This window comes from Cotesia typhae, unplaced genomic scaffold (genome assembly GCF_013202065.1).
Source record: "Cotesia typhae breed Kobodo isofemale line unplaced genomic scaffold, CoteBio_Ctyphae contig_119, whole genome shotgun sequence".
NCBI lineage: Eukaryota > Metazoa > Arthropoda > Insecta > Hymenoptera > Braconidae > Cotesia > Cotesia typhae.
This window is the reverse complement of record NW_027423712.1, coordinates 3,752,253-3,777,990: the sequence shown is the minus strand read 5'-3', so window position 1 is coordinate 3,777,990 and position 25,738 is coordinate 3,752,253. Positions and strand designations below refer to the sequence as shown.

Below are 25,738 nucleotides of genomic sequence, written 5' to 3'. Positions count from 1 at the left end.
TACAATATTAATTTAATTTAATCTAACTTAAAACACTCTATAATATCTGAGAAAAATCGTCACTATCAGATTCTTTTATCCTTTTATCTAGATCTTGTTTTATTATTATTATTTTTTTTTCTTTAAGATCATGAAGTCTTTTCTCTTTCTATCGTTACAAATCAGACTCATTATCATTATCATTAAGAAAACAAATCATATGTTGACTGTAAAAAATTTTCGGAATGGATGCGGAGTGGATGATTTATGATTTATTTACTCTTTCAGGGGGTGAAATTCAATCTAAGACGGATTAAAATAATATTTTTGATAAATTTCACTCCGTGGAGTAAATTTTTTATTTCTTTTTTTAAATAAAAACAAAAGAATAGTTTTGATTCGTTTAAAACTCATAAAATATATTTTTAGAGATTTCAAATATGACAGTTAATAAACCGTATTTTAAATTCTGTCAAAAGTCAAACTTTATTTAAATAAAAAAATTTTTTTTTGTAATAATGCAGAAGTGGGGCTCCACCTATTTTGGATAAAATTGAAATAAAATAAAAAATCAAAAAATTGATTTTTTTGAATATTTTTTTTTTTAAATTGTTCTTCACGGCAGATTTATGATAAAAAGTATGAAAATTATACATTTTGATGTTTTTTTTCTTTTATTTAATAGTTCTAAAATTTAAGATTTAAAAAATACTCAAATTATGATATGCTGACTTTTTTTTCTAATTCATTCTATTTTTATCGCTCTTTAAGAAAAAAAATTTCAATAACCGGAAAAATAGCATCGTCACCATTTTATTGAAAAACACCCAAAATCGTAAATTTTAAACTTTCAAATGAAAAAAAAAAAAAAAAAAAAAAAAAAAACACATCAAAATATGTAATTTTCATACTTTTTATCATTTTTATTATAAATCCGTCATAAAGAAAGACAATTTAAAAAAAAAAATTATATCAAAAAGATTCATTTTTCGAATTTTACTTTCAGTAATAGGTGGAGCCCCACTTCTGCATAATTACCGTCAATGATATTTTTAAAGTATATTCATTTGTTATTAAATCACATTCTTCAGTCATCCCGTCGTTCGTTATTCCTACAGATTCGTTTTTATGCTTGTAATTTTATTATAATTCAGTGAAAAACAAAATAAATTTTTTTTTTAACCAAATACTTGAATGGATCTGTTGAATCTTATTCTCGCCTATCGTTACCAGATACCCCAGTATCGTACATTAGCTGAGAATCTAGTAAATATATTAAAGTAATGGTAATTAAAAAAAAAAAAGTAAAAATCATTTTCTGTCAAATTTGTGTAGTGAGCCGTTAAGCATTCTTCCGCTTTTTCCTTCCATTTTTAAATAATGCCATTATTACAAACATTTAAGTTATAGATATGAAAATATAAAAATTACGTTATCAAATAATATTATGTTGATGAAAAAAATGGTAAAAATTTTTCAAAAGTAACCTGAGTTAAAAAAAAATTAGCTTAAATAAGAACTGCTTAAAAAAAAAAAAAAAAAAAAAAAAAAAAAAAAACAATTTATTTAAGTTTATTTTAGTTAATTTTTTCAACTCGAAAAATACTGGTTTAAAGAACTGAAAAAAAAAAACGTGAGACTTTAAAGGTTTCAATTTACTGATTGCATTTTAGTTCATACGAATGGGGAAGCTCATGTTTTAAGGAATTGTTAAAGGCCAGTGTACCTTATTGAACGGTATCAAACACTGCTAAAATTGCTGAAGAAAAATATTTCATTCAAATTTCCTAGAAAAAATTCAAAACAAAAAATCTTTGTTGTAAAAAAAAAATTTACAGTACACGATGCCGTTGATAATTTCTTTAGAAACATTTTGGCAAATAAAAAAAATTTTTTTTTTTTTTAAGAAAAAAAAATTTTTTTTTTCAATTCGTTTTTAAAATGTAGAAATTACATTTATAAGTATGTAAATTTGACAGTTATTCTTTAACAGAAGTGAAACTGTTATTTTAACAGCTTTGACGGGACTTTATTGTCGTGTATCATTCGGGTTAACTATATTTTCTAAACTCATAAAACGTATTCATGTAGCACACATTTATAAATAAATAATGTAAGTAACGAATTATAACGCAAAAAATTGAAGAATTTATTTAATTTAGCTGCTAAATTGTCTGAGATGTAAAAGATATAGTTGTATCTTAGTTGGGTGTTCGAATATTACGAAGAAACAATAATAAGATGCCACAGACTCAAATAGCAAGACAGGAAACATTCATAGGAGTGGCAATGCGCCATATGAGAACTTATATTAAGGAATTGGCCGAGCACCAACTTTTGAAAAAGCGGAAAGGAAATGTGTTGTTGCAAGATGTTCGTAAATGGACCAAATCGAAAACATACAAAGTAACTTATAAGTATGGATAGGAAGTTGTTAGAATTTTAAAAAAGACTGTTAACAAAACATTTCTATTTGAGAAAGGAAAATATAGATACTACACTTGACAAGCTACATTTTGTGGCCAATATTTAGATAAGCTTTAAAAAATCAGAAGCAAAAAAACCTTTGATTAACAATAATTAATATATTGAAAATCCTTATAATTATACCTAAATAATTTTTATAAAGCTATTGAAATTAATCTACTGTTTTGTTATCCCTGAACTTCCTGCTTTTTTCAAACTTGAACGTCTTCTAATGAGTTGATTTTTGAGCTTTGCGAACTCAAATTATCAGTTAATATAAAATTATTATCTAATTATTAGAGTACCTATAAATTCAGAGTAAATTCTTTATTTATAAATGCCCGCTGAGAAAAGTAATGATTTCCAAAAATTGGGAATTGTCGAAGATCGAGTTCTCATCAGATTTCCACGTATTTAAGTTCTAGGGAGCAGTTTTGACTATTACTACCAATTTCGGATAAAATTGAAATAAAATAAAAAATCGAAAAATTGATTTTTTTGAATATTTTGTTTTTTTTTTTAATTATTCTTCTTCATGGCAGATTTATGATAAAAAGTATGAAAATTATACATTTTGATGTTTTGTTTTTTTATTTGATAGTTCTAAAATTTAAGATTTTAAAAATATTCAAATTATGATATGCTAACTTTTTTTTTCTAATTCATTCTATTTTTATCGCTCTTTAAGAAAAAAAAATTTCAATAACCGGAAAAATAGCTTCGTCACCATTTTATTGAAAAACACCCAAAATCGTAAATTTTTGACTTTCAAATGAAAAAAAAAAAAAAAAAAAAAAAAAGAGCAGTTTTGACTATTACTACCAAATTTCACTTTATGTGTTTAATGTCACTGTGTATACACTGTAAAAAATTTTCAATACATTTTACTATGGATGCATAGTAACACCGGACTATAAGAAAACTGGTACAAAATTTACAAATTCCCATAGTAAACGGTATGCGCAGACGACACGATTTAGTCAAATTTTCAATTTTCTTGGCAGGAAGTAAAAAAGAAAAAAAAAACGCACACACACCACAATCACATCATTCTCTAGGGCTTGGTCAAAATAGATTGCTCGAACTTGATACTTAGAATTATGATGAGAAATCGATTTTTAAAAATCGGGATGAATCCAATAACTTCCCAATAGATATAATAATTGATTCACATAACGGGAAATTCAGAATTTATTACTCTGGAATCAATCTGCAGAAAAAAGAATTCTACATTTAGTTCGTGTGTAGAATTTTTAATTTCTTTACTTTGGTACTTAGAGTGATAGAAGTTAAGTTTCACTCTGAATTTACTCCTAGTTTTTTACCCTAATAAAATTAGGACAATTAATTAAATGATGACAGGTAACTGAATATGTGTCTGGAATTAATGTCGTTAACTCGCGAAAATTGGAAGAAATCATCTTTCGTTAATTTTTAGGTTTACGACTAAAAATAAAATAAAATAAGAGAAATAAGTTTTATTGAGCCAGTTTTGCTTTCTTCTTCAAAGTTTTACGCTTGAGACACGCATCATATATCATTCCTTATTATTTGACTAAATTAAGATGATAATGTGTATTTCACTCGACAAAATGTAGAATGAAGAATTATCTTTCACTTATAAATTTACGTTATTTGTCTTGATTGCTTCTATTTAGTTATAATTTTTACTCTCACCACTAATTCATTTGAATATGACCTGAGTCGGTTAACATAGTAAAATTATCTTATCCAACAAAATAAGAGATTTCTTTTAATATGAACTCTCAAATATTTATCTTTCAAAGCGATGGAAATAACTCAAGTTATTTATCTGTACGTAGTGAGATAGATAACAAAAAAATGGTTGAATTCAAACTTATCAACTTTTCTTCTATTTTCGGTCTTGAAACAGTCAAAATTATGCGTGCTACAATGATACACAGAAAAAATAGCAGTTAAATCCGTAAACTCATTCTGAGGATTTATTATAATTTTCTATAATAGAAAAATTTCTCTACTCTAAAATTGTAAAAATCATATCATTTTGAAGATATAGCAAACATCACGGCTTCAAATAATATGTATTGCGATTTTTTAAACTCCAGTCTTTTATTTTGATTTGAAAGTTACAATCTCAGACCGTAATTTGACATGAAATAATTTTCAAACTCAGAAATCACCATCCCACCCTGTTTTCTTTTTATAGTTTTCGTCTTCTTAACAAATTTCTTGAATCTTGCCATTAAAGTGATCGTGACCGAGATGACGGGACAAAACGGGTAGAGGGAGGCAAAATGAAGTATATGTAAACAGACAGGCTATCAAGTTCTCCGATTTATGAAATCAGCTCCGCAGAACAAGACCAATCAGGTTTTAACCGGTTCTCAAGCTCGAGGTCAGAGTTCGACTCGATTCAATCGAACTCAGAGTAAGAAGTAGAGGTGAGTGTTGTTGCTGGTCGGTTAAAATATTTTTCACACGCCTGGTCTAACATTACTTCTGATTTCCGGGTATAAAATTCATTTTCCGATGACTCCAGTACAATCATTTAAACTGATAAACGATAATTTTTTTGACAACGACAAAATTAAAATGCACGAAGCTATTAAAGACTTTTTACTTATGGGGGCCATTCAAGAATGTGTTAAAGAGGAAAGTCAATTTTTATCAAGCATTTTTCTTGTCCCCAAGAAAAAAGGAAAAATGAGATTCATTTTTAAGTTAAAAAATTTAAATTCATTTATAGAGACAATTCATTTTAAAATGGAAGATTTTCGAACAGTTCTTAAACTCATATCAAAAGATGGTTTTATGGCTAGTTTTGATCTTCAAGACGCATATTTTATGATTCCAATTCATTAAAACTTTTGGAAATTTTTAAAATTTTTCTGAAACGGTCGTCTCTATAAATTTATTTGTATGCCATTTGGTTTAATTAAGTACCGTCCCCTGGATATTGACAAAAATTTCAAAACCTATTGTTAGTTTTGTACGCTCATTAGGTTATTTATCAGTAGTTTATTTGGACGACTGGTGGTTAGTAAATGATTCGATTGCTCTTTGCTAGCAAAATATTAAAATTTCACGAGAATTTTTAGAGTCATTAGGTTTTATAATAAATGAAAAAAAGAGTAAGCTTACTCCCTCGACGTTCTATCAGTTTTTAATTCGGAGCAAATGATTGTAGAGCTTACGCAAGAAAAAATATTTAATATCCACGAGTTAATTTTGAAGTTTAAAAATCTCACCCACTGTTCTATTAGAGATTTTTCTCAACTTGTAGGTAATATTACTTGCCCAGCTATTAATTATGGTTGGTTACACTCGAAAAAATTCGAACGCAAAGTTATCTCGAATTATTGAAAGTTAATGAAGATTATGATAGTATTATGATAATATCAACATTATTAATTTCTGAATTTGATTGGTGGTTAAATAATGTTTTAATTTCAAAAAATCCTATTAGAAATTCAAAATTTTTAATTACTATTTACTCAGATGCGTCTACCACTGGCTGGGGAGCTTTTTATGAAAACCAAGTCGTCTATGAACACTGGAATCACAAAGAAAAATCATTCCATATTAATTTAGAGCTTTTAGCTGTGTTTAACGGTTTAAAGACGTTTGCTTTGGGTCTATCGGACTGTGAAATTTTATTACGAATTGATAACTCTACAACAATCGCTTATATAAATAAAATGAAAGGTACAAAACACAAATATCTTAATGACCTCACTTATGACATTTGGCATTGGTGTAAATATAAAAATTTATGGATTTTTGCTTCATACATTCCTTCCAAGGATAATGTTCAAGCTGATGTAGCTTCAAGAGTTGATATTATCGACACAGAATGGGAATTATCGTCTTCTGCATATCAAAGAATCGTTTCTCAATTTAATGAACCGGATATTGATTTATTCGCTTCAAATCTTAGTAATAAATGCAAAAAGTACTGCTCCTGGCATCGGGACCCCTTAGCTTTCTGCATTGGTGCTTTTACAATTGACTGGAATGAACTAAATTTCTTTGCTTTTCCCCCATTTTCTTTAATTCTTAAAACATTGAAGAAAATTCAAACGGACCAGGTTTGTGGAATTTTAGTAGTGCCTAATTATGGTGGTCAGCCATGGTATCCATTGTGGCTATCACTTTTAGATTCACAACCAATCATTTTTCAACCAGATTCTAATCTCCTCCGATCTCCCTGTAGAAAAATTTAACATCCACTTGTTCAAAAGATGTCCCTGATGGCGGCTTGATTGTCCACCAAGCCTTCAAGCAGCGAAGTGTAGATAACGACGCTGTTGAATTTCTCGTCAAATCTATTTCAAGTTCAACTTTAAGTCAGTATTTAAAACCGATTTCCGACTAGTATTTTTTTGGTTCTTCAAAAAACATCAATTTATTCCATCCTGAAGAGAGTGAAATTGTTTGTTTTTTAACGAATAAATTTAATGAAGGCGCTCAGTACAGTACACTTAATACTGCTCGCTCAGCGTTATCACTTATATGTGATGTTGACATCGGAAAAAATACCTTGGTGCCACGTCTTTTAAAAGGAACGTATAACATTAACCCGACGAAATCTCGTTATGACCGTATATACAGTTTAGACTCAATTTTAGATAAATTAGAACTTTTAAGACCTCTGAGTAATCTTGACCTTCCTCAACTGACAACTAAATTAGCAGTTTTATTAGCATTAAGTACCACACTTCGAATACAAACAATTGCTTAGATTAAAAGATTTAATATAATTAAAAGTGGTGAAAATTATGAAATAGAAATTCCTGATAGAATGAAAACTTTTAAACGAGGTGTATTTCAGCCATTTTTAAATTTACCTAAATTTCATAAAAATGTAAATTTATGTGTTGTTTCTACGATAGAAAAATATTTGGAATGTACTTCAATTTTGGCTAAAAATCCAATTAATTTATTTATCACTACTGTTAAACCTTATAAGAACGCTTCCAAAGACACAGTTAGTCGATGGATTCGTTCCTTTTTACAAACTTGTGTCGGTCAAAATTTTACATCTCACAGCTTGCGGCATGCAGCTACTTTATTTGCCTTTAAAAAAGGGATTGATTTAAGTTTGGTTGGTTGGATAAATCAAAAGTAATCGAAAATTTTTATAATCGACCAATCATCGAAAATAAAAATACATTCGCTGAATCTGTTCTTACTCATTAATTATGTTCATGTTAATCATATTTATGTTAATTATGTTTATGTTAAATACATTTATGTGTTTGTGATACAAACTCGTTATATTCTTGAATAAAAAAAAAAAATGATAAATAAAAGGTAAATTTGATTTATATTATTTTATTATAATTTTACTAATATATATATTGAATAAATAAGTTTTATTGTTGATATGTTTATTGTTGCTTTGAACATCTACTTAGTGATCTAAAGAACGAAGCTAGAGATATAATTGTAAGGAGGCTCGCTCGATCTCAATTATATCGATAACTTCGGTCGAAGAGATCACTCCCACCCGGTATTAACCAACTAACATTATTTTCCCACCCAGTGATCTCTCTATTTTTTAAAGATTAGCTGAACTTTATGAGTAATAAACAAGGCGGTTGCTATTGACAGCGATGAGCTTTTGTTTTTGCGCTGAAATGTGTGGAATAAAGAGTGTACATGAACGGTACTACTTAGTGATCTCTTCGAACGAAGCTATCGATATAATTGAGATCGAGCGTCACCTGCCTACGGCTCGATCTTACAATTATATCACCATAAACGAATTCGGTATTATAAAGTATAAATATATACAACTACTACAATTCAAACTTTCTTAATTAATTCGAAAATTAAAATATTATTAAACAATTTGTTACCAGCAGGAAAAAAGTTAATATATCTAAAAATACAAAAATCTCAATTTATCAAAGTTTGTCTATCGCAATGATTGCAAATTTTAATCATATTAGAGTTTAACATATAAGAATCTAATTCTGAGAGGGTGAAGCATTTTTTCGATTTTTGAAGTCGAGTGGTTCAATTGATCCCTTTCTCCCCTATATGTCAACACCTGACCGAGTTTTCAACGTAGCGGAACTCAAGTGACGACAATGTTCTAACATATATACAAGACATTGCAACCAATGAACTCAAACAAGTTGGTATATTAACATCTACATAGCAAGGAAAATAATGTTTGTCAGCAACAAAAGATTCTTGGACTAAAATATGTGCACTTCCTCGACAAAGAACACCAAATAATTCATCAAAAATTCTTACTGGCAGTTGTTGAGCTCAGTGTCATCCAAGTTGTTGGGTAAATAGCGTGATATTTTTCAATTGGTTTGTATGGCTTATTTATAACTATTAAGCAAACGAAAGATAAAACTGTATTATTAATATTAGATAGTCACACAACTCACACTCACAATTTCTGGAGATGAGCCAAATGATCTGGAAATTAAATCTAAAAATGGAGAAGTTGTTTTCGTTTATTTTTCAAAAAGTCGACCTGATCAATACAAGCCGCAGGTTTTTTAATAAATATCTAATAATCATGATTTTTAAGATAATAAACACATAGACAGAAAATGAATTGTTTTATAATTTTCTCACAGACACTTTTCCTTACAAGGTAGTATCTCCACGATATATAGTTCTTGCTATTGCTATACTTTTTACTCATTGATGATGCCCTTTTGACAGACTATCCCTTATCCGTTATTACTCATGAGTATTTTTGTTTACTAGAATAATTTATTGATGCCTAGCTATTCTACACCCGCTTGATTCGGCATACTATAAAATTTTATTTTTAAATTTAAACGTAAAATTTAACTGGAACATTTTCTTGAGTATCTTAAACAGGGTAATTTTAAGATTCAATAAAATTCCTATATATTCTTTATTTATGTAATCATTGTAACTATTAATGGGTAATTCTCATGAAATCCCGAGGTTACCTGTCAATAAATTCATGAATAATATTTGAATTAATTCATCTTTGTTTTCTTTTAAACTTATACTATTTATGTTATTAGAATTAAAAATATCGTGGTTCCTAGGATGAATGAGTTTTGAACGAATTTATAAACACTGACAATAATTAAATGCGAGGGAATGATGACTGAGGTGAGAAAATGATGTTTATATTTATTTTTCATACGAAATCGTATTATGTATTTTTTAAATATAGTTAGAATTCTACTAGATTATATTAACTTAAAAATTATAAAATAAAATTCATATTGCAGCTTGAAGATGAAATCTAGAGTTTGGGACATAGTGAGGCAATGATTTTCAGACTACTGTATCAACAGATTCGGTAGAATCTGGCGCCAAGTTCCGTTCTCAAGCCAGACTACCGAGTGTGTATATACCGTAAGCAAAATCGTTTTTTGAGGTTACAAGTTTTTTTTCAAATTTAATTTGATTTTTTTTTATATGATATTTTATAATAGTAGTTCATGCTTTTTATTACGCGTATTACTTGATTATTATCAATTATGTTTATAATTTCTATTTAAAATTATTAAAAATAATCAGCACAAACTATAGCGACCCAGATTTTTAGATTTTAACTTTTTTCTTATGTAAAAAGCGGACGGCCAGAGACTAAATAATATAACGATGCATGCTAATCTTATGATAGATGGAAAACTACAGTGAAAAAAAGATATTTGACAGCTTGCAATTACACACACCAGGCGGCGCAAGAATAACTTTTACATGAACTATAGCTTAAAGGGGATAGTTTGCCACCGGAAATGTATTAAATTAAAATTGTCAATTTTTATTATAATTACAAAAAAAACTGAAATCCGAACAAAAACAGTTTCACTGTAAAAAAATCGTGCCAAGTCCACGTTCATAAGACTATTAAGAAAAAAAAAATTTTATTTCTTTACAAAAAGATATAAAATAAAAAATTAAAAAATCCAAGTAACCGATATGGTTGTATATTTGTATATATTGTATATATGATATTCGAAAATTAAAAAAAAATTTTTATAAATTTAAAAATTAAAAGAAACAATTTTGGAACGTACTTGGTGTGCGTTATTGTGTACTTCAATTTTTTTTAAGTGTCTTAGTAGATACAATTTAGGAATTTCATAAAAAGTGAAATATTTCGTAACTACGCACACTAAATACGTTCCAAAATTGTTTCTTTTAATTTTTAAATTTACAAAAATTTTTTTTTAATTTTCGAAAATCATATACAACCATATCGGTTACTTGGATTTTTTAATTTTTTATTTTATATCTTTTTGTAAAGAAATAAAATTTTTTTTTTCTTAATAGTCTTATGAACGTGGACTTGGCACGATTTTTTCACAGTGAAACTGTTTTTGTTCGGATTTTTATTATTTCACACAAATGCCCGTACGGTTCCTAAATTATTACCAGCATTTTTAGCCTTAATAATGTTTTTTTCGAAAAAAAAGATAATGCCATTCTTAGTCGGTTAGATTTATTGTAAAAAACTGCCAAGAGGGAAATTTGAAGATTTCAAGATTCCTAGAATAACCCTAATATTTTTTATAACATTCTGTGTGCAAGTAATATAAGACATTTCGTCAGCTTTCTGAAAACAATTGATTTAGAAAAAAAAATTTTTAACTTCCCTCTAAAAAAATTAAAAATTTTCAAAAATTGGTAAGATATTGGTTTTACCCCGGTTTTCGAAAATCGAGTTTTCATCAGATCTCGACGTTTTGAGGTCCTAAAAAGCTTCCCTGATGGTTTTTACGGTGATGTCTGGGCGGGGCTGTATGTATGTATGTATGTATATGTGTGTGTGTGTGTGTTCATATATATACAGGGTGTCTCTGAAGTGGCGGGAGTAATTGTTGGGGTCGATAGAGAAAAAAATACTGAATCGAAAGTTCCTGAGCCAAAAATTTTTTTGGGCCATAGAATTTGAGTTATGAATTAAAAACGATAGCCAATCAGAAGCGCGCTATTCGAGAAATGAAAATGAGCGGGGAAGTAGAGGAGACGCGAGAGTGAGATGCTGCAATAGCAGCTTACTCGCTCACACAAAGCCGAGCATGAGAGGGGATTGTGACGCTATGAGCCGAGTACGTAAGTGTGAATGAGTGGATGTATGAGGTCGCAAGCGGACGGCTTAATGTATGAGTGTGTGTCCGTGTATCGCAGCATTATTGGAGGCGTTGTAACGCTGAATTAAAGCTAACCGGGTACTCTAAGACAGAGGAAAAAATTTTAATTTTTATTTTTATTCGAAAAAATTTAATAAAAAAATAAAAAGGCCCAAGATTTAACCAGACCCACAGAAACGGAGAGTAAATTTTTAATTCTCATTTATTTTGCTGGGGATTATTTTCAAATACAAAAAAAAAAAAAAGGCTAAGATTCAACTGGAATCCAAAAAGAGATGGATGAAAAAATTTTATTTTTTATTTTTAATCAGCAAAATTATTTTTCTTTAAAAAAGAGCCCAATCTCGACTGGAGCAAGAAAAAATGATTGAAAAATTTTATTATTAATTTTCAATCAACAAAATTATTATAAAAAAATAAATGGGCCCAAGTCTCAACCGGACCCAAACAAACGGATAAAAATTTTTATTACTTACTTAATTTGCTGGAAATTATCTTTAAAAACGAAAAAATGCCCAAGACTCGATCGGATCCAAAAAAATAACAGTACAAAAATTTTTTCCTTATTTTCAATCAGCAAAATTGTTTCTTTTAAAAAAGGCCCAATCTCGACTGGAGCAAAAAAATGATTAAAAATTTTATTATTAATTTTCAATCAACAAAATTATTTAAAAAAAAAAATAGTCCGCAGACTCAACCGGACCCAAACAAACAGATAGATAGTTTTAATTACTTATTTATTTTGATGGGAATTATTTTAAAAAACGAAGAAAATCGCCCAAGACTCGACCGGACCCAAAAAAAAAAAAATAAATTGAAAAATTTTGTTTTCATTTTCAATCAGCCAAATTAATTTCTTTTCGAAACAAGGTCCAATCTCAAACAGACTAAGAGAAACTAATTAAAAAATTTTATTTTTATTATTAATCAAATATTATTTAAAAAAAAAAAATAAGCAACAGACTTAACCGGACTTAAACAAACGGATAGAAAATTTTTATTACTTACTTAATTTGCTGGAAATTATCTTTAAAAACGAAAAAATGCCCAAGACTCCATCAGACCGAAAGGGAGATGAATAAAAAAATTTTACTATTCATTTTTAATCATCATAATTAACTTTTTTATAATAAAAGGCTCAATTTCGACCGGACCCAGAAAAAATGATCCAAAAATTTTATTTTTTATTGTTGATCATCAAAACTAATTAAAAAAACAAATGAGGCCCTAGACTCAACTGGACCCAAACAAACGGATAAATAATTTTTATTACTTATTTATTTTGCAGGAAATTATTTTTGAAAACGATAAAAATGCCCTAGACTCGACCAGACCCGAAATAAAATAAATTGAAAATCTTTGTTTTTCTATTTTTAATCAGCAAAATTATTTTCCTTTGAAAAAGGGCCTGATCTCGACTGGAGCAAGAAAAATAATTGAAAAGTTTTATAATGAATTTTTAATCAACAAAATTTTTTAAAAAAGAAAATAGGCCCCAGACTTAACTGGACCCAAACAAACGGAAAGAAAACTTTTATTCCTGTTTTTTTGTTGGGAATTATTTTTCGAAACAAAAAAATTGCCCAAGACTCGACCGGACCCGAAAAAGATAAATCGAAAAATTTTATTTCTAAATATTAATTAACTAAATTATTAAGAAAAAAAAAAATAGACCCAAGACGCAGCAGGACCCAAATAAACGGATAGAAATTTTTTATTACTTGATCACCAAGATTAATTTTCCTTGAAAAGAAAGGCCCAATCTCAAACAGACTTCGAATAACTGATTGAAAAATTTTATTATCAATTATTAATTAACAACATTATTCTTAAAAAAAAAATTAATAGGCCCCAGACTCAATCGGACCCAAACAAACGGATCGAAAACTTTTATTTCCCATTCATTTTGCTAGGAATTATTTTTAAAAACGAAAAAATGCCCAAGACTCGACCAGAGCCAAGAATAGAAGAATGCAAAAAAATTTATTTTCTCTTTTCAATAACAAACAAAAATTTATTGAACAAAAATCAGCCTAATCTTGACAAGACGATAAAAAACTGATTGAAAAAATTTATTATCAATTATTAATTGACAAAATTATTTCAAAAAAGAAAATAGGCCCCAGACTCAACCGGACCAAAACGAACAGATAGAAAATTTTTATTACTTATTTCTTATGCTCGGAATAATTTTTGAAAACAGAAGGAATTGCCCAAGACTCAACCGGACCCAACCAAACGGATGGAAAACTTTCATTTCTCATTTATTTTGCTGGGAATTATTCTGTAAAATAATTTTTCAATTAATCGTCAGGTAAAATGTCAAAAAATAAATTAAAACAAACATTGAACTCAAGTCCCAATAATTTTGATATTTTAATTAAAATTATTTTTTAATTAATTGACAGGTAAAATGTCAAATAAGGAATTGAAAAAAAAATCGCTCTCGAGTCCTGATAATTTTGATATTTTTATTAAAATTATTTATCAGTTAATTAACAGGTAAAATGTCAACTAATAAATTAAAAAAAAAAATTGAATTCAAGTCCGAATAATTTTGATATTTTAATTGAAATTATTTATCAGTTAATTGACAGGTAAAATGTAAAAAAATATACTAAAAAAAAAATCGCTCTCGAGTCCTGATAATTTTGATATTTTTAATAGAATTATCTATCAGTGAATTAACAGGTAGAGTGTCAAATTATAAATTAAGAAAAAATTGAACTCAAGTCCGAATAATTTTGATATTTTTATTAGAATTATCTATCGGTGAATTAACAGGTAGAATGTCAAATTATAAATTAAGAAAAAATTGAACTCAAGTCCATTGTTTGTCCGGTTGATTCTGGGCCCTATTTTTTTTTCAAAATAATTTTCTCGATTAATAATAAAAATAAAATTTTTCAATCAGTTTCTTCTAGTCCGGTTGAGATTGGGCCTTTTTTTGAAGAAACATGATTTTGGTGATTGAAAATAAGGAAAAAATTCTTTTAATTATTTTTTTGGGTCCGATCGAGTCTTGGGAATTTTCTTCGTTTTTAAAAATAATTTCCACCAAATTAAGTAAGTAATAAAAATTTTTATCCGTTTGTTTGGGTCCGGTTGAGACTTGGGCCCATTTATTTTTTTATAATAATTTTGTTGATTGAAAATTAATAATAAAATTTTTCAATCATTTTTTCTTGCTCCAGTCGAGATTGGGCTCTTTTTTAAAGAAAAATAATTTTGCTGATTAAAAATAAAAAATAAAATTTTTTCATCCATCTCTTTTGGATTCCAGTTGAATCTTAGCCTTTTTTTTTTTTGTATTTGAAAATAATCCCCAGCAAAATAAATGAGAATTAAAAATTTACTCTCCGTTTCTGTGGGTCTGGTTAAATCTTGGGCCTTTTTATTTTTTTTTATTAAATTTTTTCGAATAAAAATAAAAATTAAAATTTTTTTCTCTGTCTTAGAGTACCCGGTTAGCTTTAATTCAGCGTTACAACGCCTCCAATAATGCTGCGATACACGGACACACACTCATACATTAAGCCGTCCGTTTGCGACCTCATACATCCACTCATTCACACTTACGTACTCGGCTCATAGCGTCACAATCCCCTCTCATGCTCGGCTTTGTGTGAGCGAGTAAGCTGCTATTGCAGCATCTCACTCTCGCGTCTCCTCTACTTCCCCGCTCATTTTCATTTCTCGAATAGCGCGCTTCTGATTGGCTATCGTTTTTAATTCATAACTCAAATTCTATGGCCCAAAAAAATTTTTGGCTCAGGAACTTTCGATTCAGTATTTTTTTCTCTATCGACCCCAACAATTACTCCCGCCACTTCAGAGACACCCTGTATATATATATATATATATATATATATATATATATATATATATATATATATATATATATATATATATATATATACCATATGCATTTTCTGAACCCGCTTGACAAGCTGAGTCAAAATATAGCAAAATTTTTTAAAAGTTCCGTCATGAGAACCAATGCAATAGTTAGATTTCTATTAAATCTACTAAAAAATTCTGCGTTGCAGAATCAATTCTATTTATTCAAATTATCATTTTACTGCAAAACCATATCAGTATTACTCTTGAAATTTTTCTAATTCAGAACTATCAGTTGAAATATTACTCTTGCTGTAAGAAAATATTTATAGTGATATAAATTATTCAAAATAAAGTAAAAACTTTTTTGAGCTACGGAAAAAAATCTCAACCCAAAAAAATATTTTATGGTTAAAAAATTTCTAAATCTAAAGCTACTTTTATTTGGTTTTCAAATTATTTTTTTAAATCAAATTAACCTTTTCTTATCCGAGTACTTACTTTTACTCGGATACAATAAGTAATATTTTTCAGATGAAATGGAGATTACTCCACTGAATTGTTCTACCCTGATAAAAAAAGTTTACTCGACTGAATAGAAAAATCTTGGGCCAAAAGAAACTGATTATTTTGAGTCCAGCAAAAACTGATTCTTAAACAAAAAAAATTTCTTTGTTCAAGAAATTTTTCTTATTGATTCCAGATAATCAATGCATCAAGTCATGTGATATGATTTTTTGAAACTTTTAAGGTGAATAACTTTAAGTATTTTCTTGGTTTACGTCTACTTAGATCATGCTATAAACAAAACGATTGTGATGGAGCCATTTTAAGATTATAAAATTAGTTGGTCTACTCGTTTTGAGAGTAAAACACTACCTTAAATGCTTTCGAAATATGAGGCATACAAAATTGATCCACGATTAACTTAAAAAATTTTAGCCCTTTGGAAATTTTCACAATACAAAAAATCTTAATTTTTGCAATTTTTTATAAGTAAATTTTGACTTGAAAGAGATAGATCACTCTTGAAAATCTTACGATAGCGTTGACGATATATATCTCTTATTTGATTGAAAGTACTAATTTAACGGAAGTAATTACCGAATTAGTGCATGCAATAAATAAACTTAAGCAGTAGTAATCAATTATCAATTATTGATTGATGAAATATACAATTTTGAGATGCACCTTATTTGTTTCAAACTTTATTAATTATCTGAATACATAAACATGTTAATATTTCATGCTGTTACATGTTCAAACATATGTTAGCATATAAGTACGTAACGCCAGTCAACCGTGTATCTATATCTCAATTAAATTCAGACCAACAGCTTAATCGATAATTCAACACACAAATAGTTATTGAATAGAAATTGATATATTGTTGTACACATTCTACTAAACAAAATTTAATTAAAATCAACAGTTTTTTTATTATTAGTGATACTAATATGGAGAGATAAATATTAAAATATAACTATAGCGTTGGTTAAATTTCAAGAAACTAATTTTAGAAAAAGATGAAGTTTATAAAATAGCTCAAAAATTAAAAAGAGAAGTTCACTTTTAAGATTGCAAACTCGAATTATTCTAAAAAATTACATGAATAGCTCCAACGCAAATGATGCACTAGACACAGACGAAACAAAACTTAAGGTTGGCTGCCGAGTGAACATAGATCATCTGATTCGCAATTGTAAACATAAAAATTTTTCAATTTTTGCCAAAAACCAAAAAAAGTGCCATCCGGCAGCCGAAATGGAAGTAGATTCCTCACTTACATAAAATTACAACACGGATAATACAAATCTTTTCAATCACATTTATCGAATCCTTTTTAGATGTAATTTAAAAAGCTTCGATCGCATTCAAAAGATATTCCTGAAAGAAAGTAAAGAAATGTGAATTTTTACGTTAAAAATTAAAAAATCGTACTATTCTTAACTATTTCATCGATTAAGCTTATCTTTGACCTTGGTATTTATCTTTTTATCGTAAAAAATTATTAAGAGGTCGTTCCAATTTTTTTAAATTTCAAAAATCATAAAAAATCGAATTTTTTTTTTTTTTAATTTTTTTTCTTGTTTCGGCATAATTTTATAGACGAAAAAAAAAATAAGTTTCCGGAAGTTTCAGTTCAAAATTTAAATCTCGAAAGGTCGCTCATAATTTTTTTTAATTTATTAGTGCATTACTTTAGATAATTGGATTATAAAAAATGCCAAGAAAAAAAATTGCTATTTTTACTTTTGATTTTAAATAAACATTTGTTAACTGTTAACAAATATTTATTAACATTTAATAAATAATTTATCAGCTGGTAATAAATATTTATTAAATCCCATGATGTTAAAAAATCACTTATTAATAGTTAATAAAGCTCATTAAATATAAACAAATCCTTATATCAGTGTAACTATACACGGAAATCATATATAATTATATATGAATCATATACAATTGTATATAATTTTTTTTATTCCAGTTTTTATTCCACCCCAAAATATTACCGGAAATGCCTAAACACAGCTCCTGTTAAAAGCGGAACTCGAAATTTCAATATTAAAAAATCTCCACGGAAGTTACATTTTCGCACACCCTAATATATGTATTAGCTATGAACACCTACTTCGCTTGGTCATTGGTAATAGTCCAGTTATTTATTAATATTAAACCCTTCAGTACCCACGTTATTCGGCTCATCTTCGTTACCCGGGTAAAAATGATTATATATAATTATGTATATTTATTAGGGTGGGTCAAAAAAATCGAATAATTTATTTTTGACTTTATACTCTGAAAAATAGGTTCGTAGACACCTAAAAAGAATTCTCTCCAAGTATAAGCTCTTAATTATAACGGGAAGGTCCTCCGCTTTGCGGGTTTCTATTTTTTTCGAATAATCAGATAAAAAAATTTATATCTCGCTTCCAACTGCTTGGAAAAATATTCCGTGGCATAGATTTTGTGAGAAATTGAATGCTTTACAAAAAAGGTCTCTTATGACTTTTTCAAAAACTCAACCGATTAAAAGATATTCATAGTTGAAGTTTGGCTATTTTAAGGAAAATATTCGTTTTTATTATGAATTTTATAAGTCGATGAAAAAAATTATTTCGGATTGCGGAACTCATGATTTTGTAGGAAATTTACTGCTCTACAAAAATGGTCTCTTATGATTTTTTGATTAAGTGAAGCCGTTACGAGATATTCATCGTCAAACATTAACGAATATCAATATTTCCAGTTTTTGATCAATAATTCGATAAATTTTAATTTAAACTATGAGTTTCAGGAAAATTTACATAAATTTGAGTTTCGATCGATAAAGAAATGTTATAAACAATTTTTTTAATATTGTTTTCAGTCTTGAGCTTGTTTGATTGCATTAAAACAAGAAATAAGAGCATTTTTTCGACATATAGCCAATGATTAGTTTAATTTGAAGTGAATGACATATTTCTTTGTCAAATTTAATATGAAAAGTATTGAATCAAGTGAGAAACAACCAGTATTTAACTTTTTTATAGATAAATTTTTTATTGAATTATCAATTGCAATATAATTGTCTATATTTTTAACATAACAGTACGCTATTACTATAAATAATTTCTTTTATTACAATTTGGGAATGTTTTTGATGTTCTTTGACAACTTGCAATAAGTACTGGAATTGTTCTTCATTTTTGTCAAGCATTGATTATATTCACTGACTAATGCAACAGCTCGCTCTGCTGAATCATTGACAACTTTTAGTTGTTGAAAGTATTCTTTATTTTCGAGATAACTCTCATTAGTAGGCCATAATTCAACATCGACATCAAGAAAGTCATACGGTAGATCGAAGATTTTGAAAAGATTTAATGACTTTTTAGACACAAAGTCACTCAGAGTTCTCTGCGCCAATGAATTCAAATCTTTTTAGCAATTACAAATCTTTTAGCTTTAGAATCTGTACCTTCACGAGTATTAACAGCTTCAACAATACGTTTTTTTACTTCTAATGGAACGCCATCGTCAAACAGTGATAAAATGGCAAGTTCATCGCTCAAATACCATAAGTGCGAAATCATTTTTTCACACGTAGCTGAAGAAATCAAAGGATTGATATGTTTGTACTCCAATAAATTTTTCATAAACTGCAAGTCATGATAAGCAGCAGTTGTTGCAGAAGTTGATGAAAACCAAGCTTTTAAATACAATGTGACTATAAAAATACAGAAATGACGAAGACCATGCAATTCTTTCTGAGAGAGTTTGAATTCATCTCTGAATAGATACATTTTCAAACTATAAATGGCCTTAGCCATCCATCTAGCATGATGAACAGCACCAGGACGTTTGAAAGAAATCTTTTCTTGAGGCATTTCTCCAAGGAAAATCAATGATAATTCCAATAATTCTTTATCTAACTTATTATAACATTTCTTTATCGATCGAAACTCAAATTTATGTAAATTTTCCTGAAACTCATAGTTTAAATTAAAATTTATCGAATTATTGATCAAAAACTGGAAATATTGATATTCGTTAATGTTTGACGATGAATATCTCGTAACGGCTTCACTTAATCAAAAATCATAAGAGACCATTTTTTGTAGAGCAGTAAATTTCCTACAAAATCATGAGTTCCGCAATCCGAAATAATTTTTTTCATCGACTTATAAAATTCATAATAAAAACGAATATTTTCCTTAAAATAGCCAAACTTCAACTATGAATATCTTTTAATCGGTTGAGTTTTTGAAAAAGTCATAAGAGACCTTTTTTGTAAAGCATTCAATTTCTCACAAAATCTATGCCACGGAATATTTTTCCAAGCAGTTGGAAGCGAGATATAAATTTTTTTATCTGATTATTCGAAAAAAATAGAAACCCGCAAAGCGGAGGACCTTCCCGTTATAATTAAGAGCTTATACTTGGAGAGAATTCTTTTTAGGTGTCTACGAACCTATTTTTCAGAGTATAAAATCAAAAATAAATTATTCGATTTTTTTGACCCACCCTAATATTTATACATAATTATATATGAAAAATGACCCTTTATAATTATATATGATTATATATAATTAGATATAATTATTTAGAATTATTTCCATAGAAAGAATATCGGCACGCGCGGGATCCCAACCTAGGACCCGATTTTCGAAAATTTTTAATTTTCTTAGCAGAAAGTTAAAAATATATTTCATTTTATGTACAAAATATATGTGAAATATATGTAAGTATATTCATATATGTAATATATGTAAATATTTCAAGTATATTCCAAATGTAAGAAAATTATATTCGGTGTACTGGACTTAGTTATATATATCTTAATGCTTTTTACTTTCTATGGTTTGCAGATTTGAACAATTATTTTACATGAATACCTAATTTTTTTAGTTAAAACTTCAATTTTTAGAATATTTTTTTATGTATTGTTTACATTTTACGAAATGTACAATTCTTACTCATAGATAAAAATTTCAATATTATTCTAATATTAATTTCATTTTTTTTTTTTTTTTAAGTGAATTTCACATTTTTTCAACATAATTATTACATTGAAAAAATGTAAAATTGACAATTTTAGATTGACAGTTTTCGCAATGTAAAAATAATATTTTTAACTTTGTGAAATTGATATTTTTGGGTTGACAATGGCAAATTTGTAAATTTGATAGTTTTTCCTGTATTTTGACAGTCTTTTTTTTCTATATATAAAATGTAAGGTTATGACAAATATCTAAATTAGCTTTCTTTGAATTTTGTGCACACTACTTTTAAACAGTATAAATTAACATACTTGAAGAACTTGCGGAGGAACATCAACACCTATGGTTGCTAACTGGGCACCAGGAACAGGCTTGGGAGTGGCTGCTACTGGCCTCTGTTGTTGTAAGCTTTGCTGAAGTTCAGCTTCTCTTCTTTCTTGCTCTTGCAATTGTTCGCGCATTAATTGAAGTTTTAAATGTGTTCTTGAAGTCGGTATTGTAGTTTTGAATGTCGGCGGGCTAAGAAACCAAATTAATTTTTAAAAGAATATATCTACTAATGGAATTTATACGCAAATTTTAAATTTTATGGTAATAAAAATTTTTATGGGGTATATAACTTGTATAAATTGACGAATTTCAATTATACATTTCATCCGTGATTTAGCAATAGCGTAGAACTTCAATTATTTTCTTCTCTAAAATGTTAATGTTTAAGACGATACAATAACTTTTAAGAAAATCAACCGATTTTTACGCGGATGACGGCATTCAGCGCAGTTTTTTAAGTCTTCTTTCATTTTGAGTTGATCGAACTAGTAATTTCGGAGATTCCAAAAAAAAAAAAAAATCGAAACCACCTCCTTTAATGAGCTACATCGGAACGGAGCTGTTTCTCAAACACTCACCACGGGAAAGAAGACATGAAAAACAGCGTAACACCTTTCACAACCAGAGAACTACAGGACGCGGCGAAGACTTTCAAGACCGGAAAAGCACCTGGCCCTGATAGTTTCCCGGCATCGGTGATCAAGATTGTAGCCCTGGAATACCCAGATATACTACTAAATGCTTGCAATGCATACCTAGCAACCAGCACACTTCCAACGGCTTGAAAGCGGCAGAGATTGGTTCTGTTAGACAAAGGTAAAGGTAGCCCTGTAACACCTTCGTCATTCAGACCACTCTGCATGATCGACATTGCTGGGAAACTGCTCGAAAAGCTCATACAGGGAAGACTACACAACGACATCGATCGTGCTGGAGGCTTTGCCACAAACCAACATGGCTTTCGGAAAGGACGATCGACAGTCGGCGCGATCCAGAAAGTCGTAGGGACAGCGAGAGAAACATGGTTTGTTAGCTTCAAAGCTTGCAAGGTGTGTCTTGTCCTCACACTAGACATCAAAAACGCCATCAACAGCGCAAATTGAGCTGACATCCTAGATGCCTTGGAGCACAAATTTGACGCGAAGCCAGAAAATCTGGCAATAGTTGATGAATATCTCGACAAAAGAACGCTGATAGCGAAAACGACGGAAGGCCCACAAGAACACGATATAACAGTGGGCGTTCCGCAAGGTTCAATTATGGGACCAGACTTATAGAATGCAGACTACGACGAGTTCCTAGAAATCCTGTTGCCGAAACAAGTAGGGCTCCCAGGCTTTGCCGACAACATCGCGGCCAACAGAAGAGACAGAACTATTGGTTCGGGAAACTATTGATGCCGTCGAAACTTGTCTTGATAAACACCACCTGAAACTCGCCAAGCACAAAACCGAAAAGGTCGTCCTGACACGTCAAAAATGGTTCCCAAAACCATTCGCTGTAGATATGGGAGAAACAACACTGACGTCAACAAGGCTCCTGCGCTATCTAGAGGTAATGATAGACGAGAAACTATCTTTCCGCGAATACCTCGATAGTACATGCAGAAAAGACCACGAACCAAAAGAGAAGAGTTCTTTTGGAAGCAGTCCATTTAGTACTGCTTTATGGAGCGGAGATATGGGCAGACATATTAAAACAGAAGACCTACCGACGGAAAATGGCGACAGTGCAGTGGCAAGGCACTATCAGGGTTGCCTGCACCTACCGTACAGTTTCCGAAGCAGCTGTTTGGTCATTGCGGGAGCTGCGCCCATCGACTTACTAGCGCTCGAGAGAGCAAAACTCTACGATGCTAAAATCAGTGGCGAGAACATGAAGGAGACAAGAACGAGAATAAAGGTAGAAACGCATCAAGAGTAGCAAGACCCGGACTTCTTCCTTATCCAGTTATTGACAGGACATGGATAGTTCAACGCTTATCTTTTTAAGATGAGACTGAACCCGACGATACCATGCAAATACTGCCTAGACAAAATTGACGATGCCGAACACACGTTCTTCGAGTGTGATCGGTGGAAGGACAACAGAAGCAGCACTGAAAAAACTATTGACACCACGCTCTCCCCCGAGAGCTCGATAGCCTGCATACTCAGAAAAGAAAATAACTGGTCAGCTGTCGCAGTCTACGCAGCGCCTTCTAAAAGAAAAAACCGCAGAAAGGGAACAGTAGGCAGGAGTAGTCGTCGTGAGACGCAACATGGACTGGATTGAAGTAATGCTCACGCGGTTCCGATTCAGTCATCTCCGTAATATCCACGAGGAAAGAGAGAGGAGTTTTTTTTTTTTAGTGGGTAAAAATCCCACACTATCGACCATCATTTTTCAGTGATAGCAGTGAAAAAAAAAAAAAATACCAGACACACATACACACACAGTAACAACATCGCGGGAATAGTCAGGGAAGCTTCCTGTGACCTTAAAACGTCAAGATCTGATGAAAGCTTAAAAATGGAAGTTAAAAATTTAGAACCGATCTTTTTTCCGGTAGAGGCTTCTAATTTTTTTGGTGGAGGCTACCGATTTTTTATTAAATTTACCGAAAAAAATATTTAAACTATTATTAAATTATTTAAAAAAAAATGGGTTGAGTTAACCAAGTACTAATTGGTAGACTCTATCGATTTTTTTTCCTTGTTGGTTGCCGAATGGCACTTTTGCAATTTTCAATTATTAATGAAAGAAAAAAAAAACATTCTAGATATATTGAAATGTTTTATTTACAAAACATAGATAAAATCATAAACTTATATTTTAACAGGACTAATATCTGTTATACTATAAACTTTCTCCAATACATCTACTTTCAGAGAGTTCGTATTACCATTACTATTTATTCTAAGCGATTCTGATGTTATCAATCCCCTTGAGATATAATTCAGCTAACTGCGAATTTCCGACAGTCAATTACCCACGAATTTATGCTACTGCACTATAACCGTATGTCATTTAAGTCAACTACTGTTTTCGAAGCAAGTGGAACAAGCGAGCATTCCATCAGACAATTTATAACCTTTTTATTATGAATAATATCTTTTTCTTTCTTTTTAGTTCTGAGCTAGCATCCCACTCCAATATTGTGCAGAAAATATACTTTGTTGGAAAATCATTTCCCAAATCGGGAATAAAGCCAACTTATTCACAGACTAGGAATAGATATTGCTCAATTTCAGTTGCATAAAAGAATTTGAAACTTTATTGTACTACTCATCATATTATTGGAGGTTATCGAATACTATTGCGCTAAGATAAATTTTTTTTACTTTTATTAATAGATTACATATTTTTGCGTGTTTTAAGATAAGGAAAATTTTTTAGATTACACATATAAACATACGATTTTCATAATAATGATATTCTGTAAAATAATTTTCTGATATGGCCTGATATGGTAATATGTTCATAGATGAATTTTAATATGAGCATATCTGACTTGACAAGGCCTGATATGCCCATACACGACCTCACACGTCCATGTATGCTCAAATATAGTTTTTCGAACAAAGGTGTTATTGAAAATTTTTGACGGAGCATGCATCATCGCTGATTTATCTCTTTAGAAGAGACTTAGGTTAGTGTTAAGTTCTAAAATAATAATGACTATAAATTACGTACTATACGCACCCACCCTCATCCTAACCAATAAGAAATCAGGGTCTATTTTTAACTTCTCGCTACGATAACTGAAAATTTTACAACAAAGGGAAGTTATTGATTTCGGTCCGATTTTCTGAAGTCGAGTTATCAATAAATCTCCACGTTTTAAGGTTCCAGAAAACCATTCTGAATATCCCCGCCAAGATGTCTGGGCGTGTGTGTGTATGTGCACAGAAAAAAAAAATTATTCAATTCTTGATTCAAGAGAAAAATTCTTGAACCAAGAACATAATTTTGAAGAGGGTAATTGTCTTGAATCAAGACGAAAAATTCTTGAATTAAGTAAAATTTTACTTGATTCAAGAACATTCTGTGTGTGTGTGTGTGTGTGTGTGTGTGTGTGTGTGTGTGTGTGTGTGTGTGTGTGTGTGTGTGTGTGTGTGTGTGTGTGTGTGTGTGTGTGTGTGTGTGTGTGTGTGTGTGTGTGTGTGTGTGTGTGTGTGTGTGTGTGTGTGTGTGTGTGTGTGTGTGTGTGTGTGTGTGTGTGTGTGTGTGTGTGTGTGTGTGTGTGTGTGTGTGTGTGTGTGTGTGTGTGTGTGTGTGAATAAATTTTTGTCGTACGATTTCTCAAAAACGAACCAACCGATTGAATTCTACGAGACGTCACTCAAAAGGGTTTATCAAAACTTAGATCTGATTAGATTTGAGAATTAATCCATCGAGTCATTCCGAATAAATTAAAAGAAAAAAAAAACAAAAAAAAACTTTGAATTTTTAGGTTTTTTAAAAATAACTTTAAAGCATGCGAAAAAATCATAATAAAACCTTGTATATATATTTTTTGTGCTTTAAAAACTGCATCAAATGTTTTTTTAAAAAAGAAAATCG

At 29.8% G+C, this 25,738-nt stretch overlaps 1 protein-coding gene across 2 annotated transcripts in view; it reads right to left on the bottom strand.

Moving 5' to 3' along the window:
* Nucleotides 1-25,738, bottom strand: part of Mitf (transcription factor Mitf) — a 104,308-nt gene that overhangs the window by 52,502 nt on the left and 26,068 nt on the right. For both annotated transcript variants that reach the window (XM_074250494.1, XM_074250485.1), the window contains exon 2: nucleotides 21,175-21,382. In XM_074250494.1, the coding sequence (XP_074106595.1) occupies nucleotides 21,175-21,382 (208 nt within the window). The remainder of the gene's footprint in view (nucleotides 1-21,174; nucleotides 21,383-25,738) is intronic.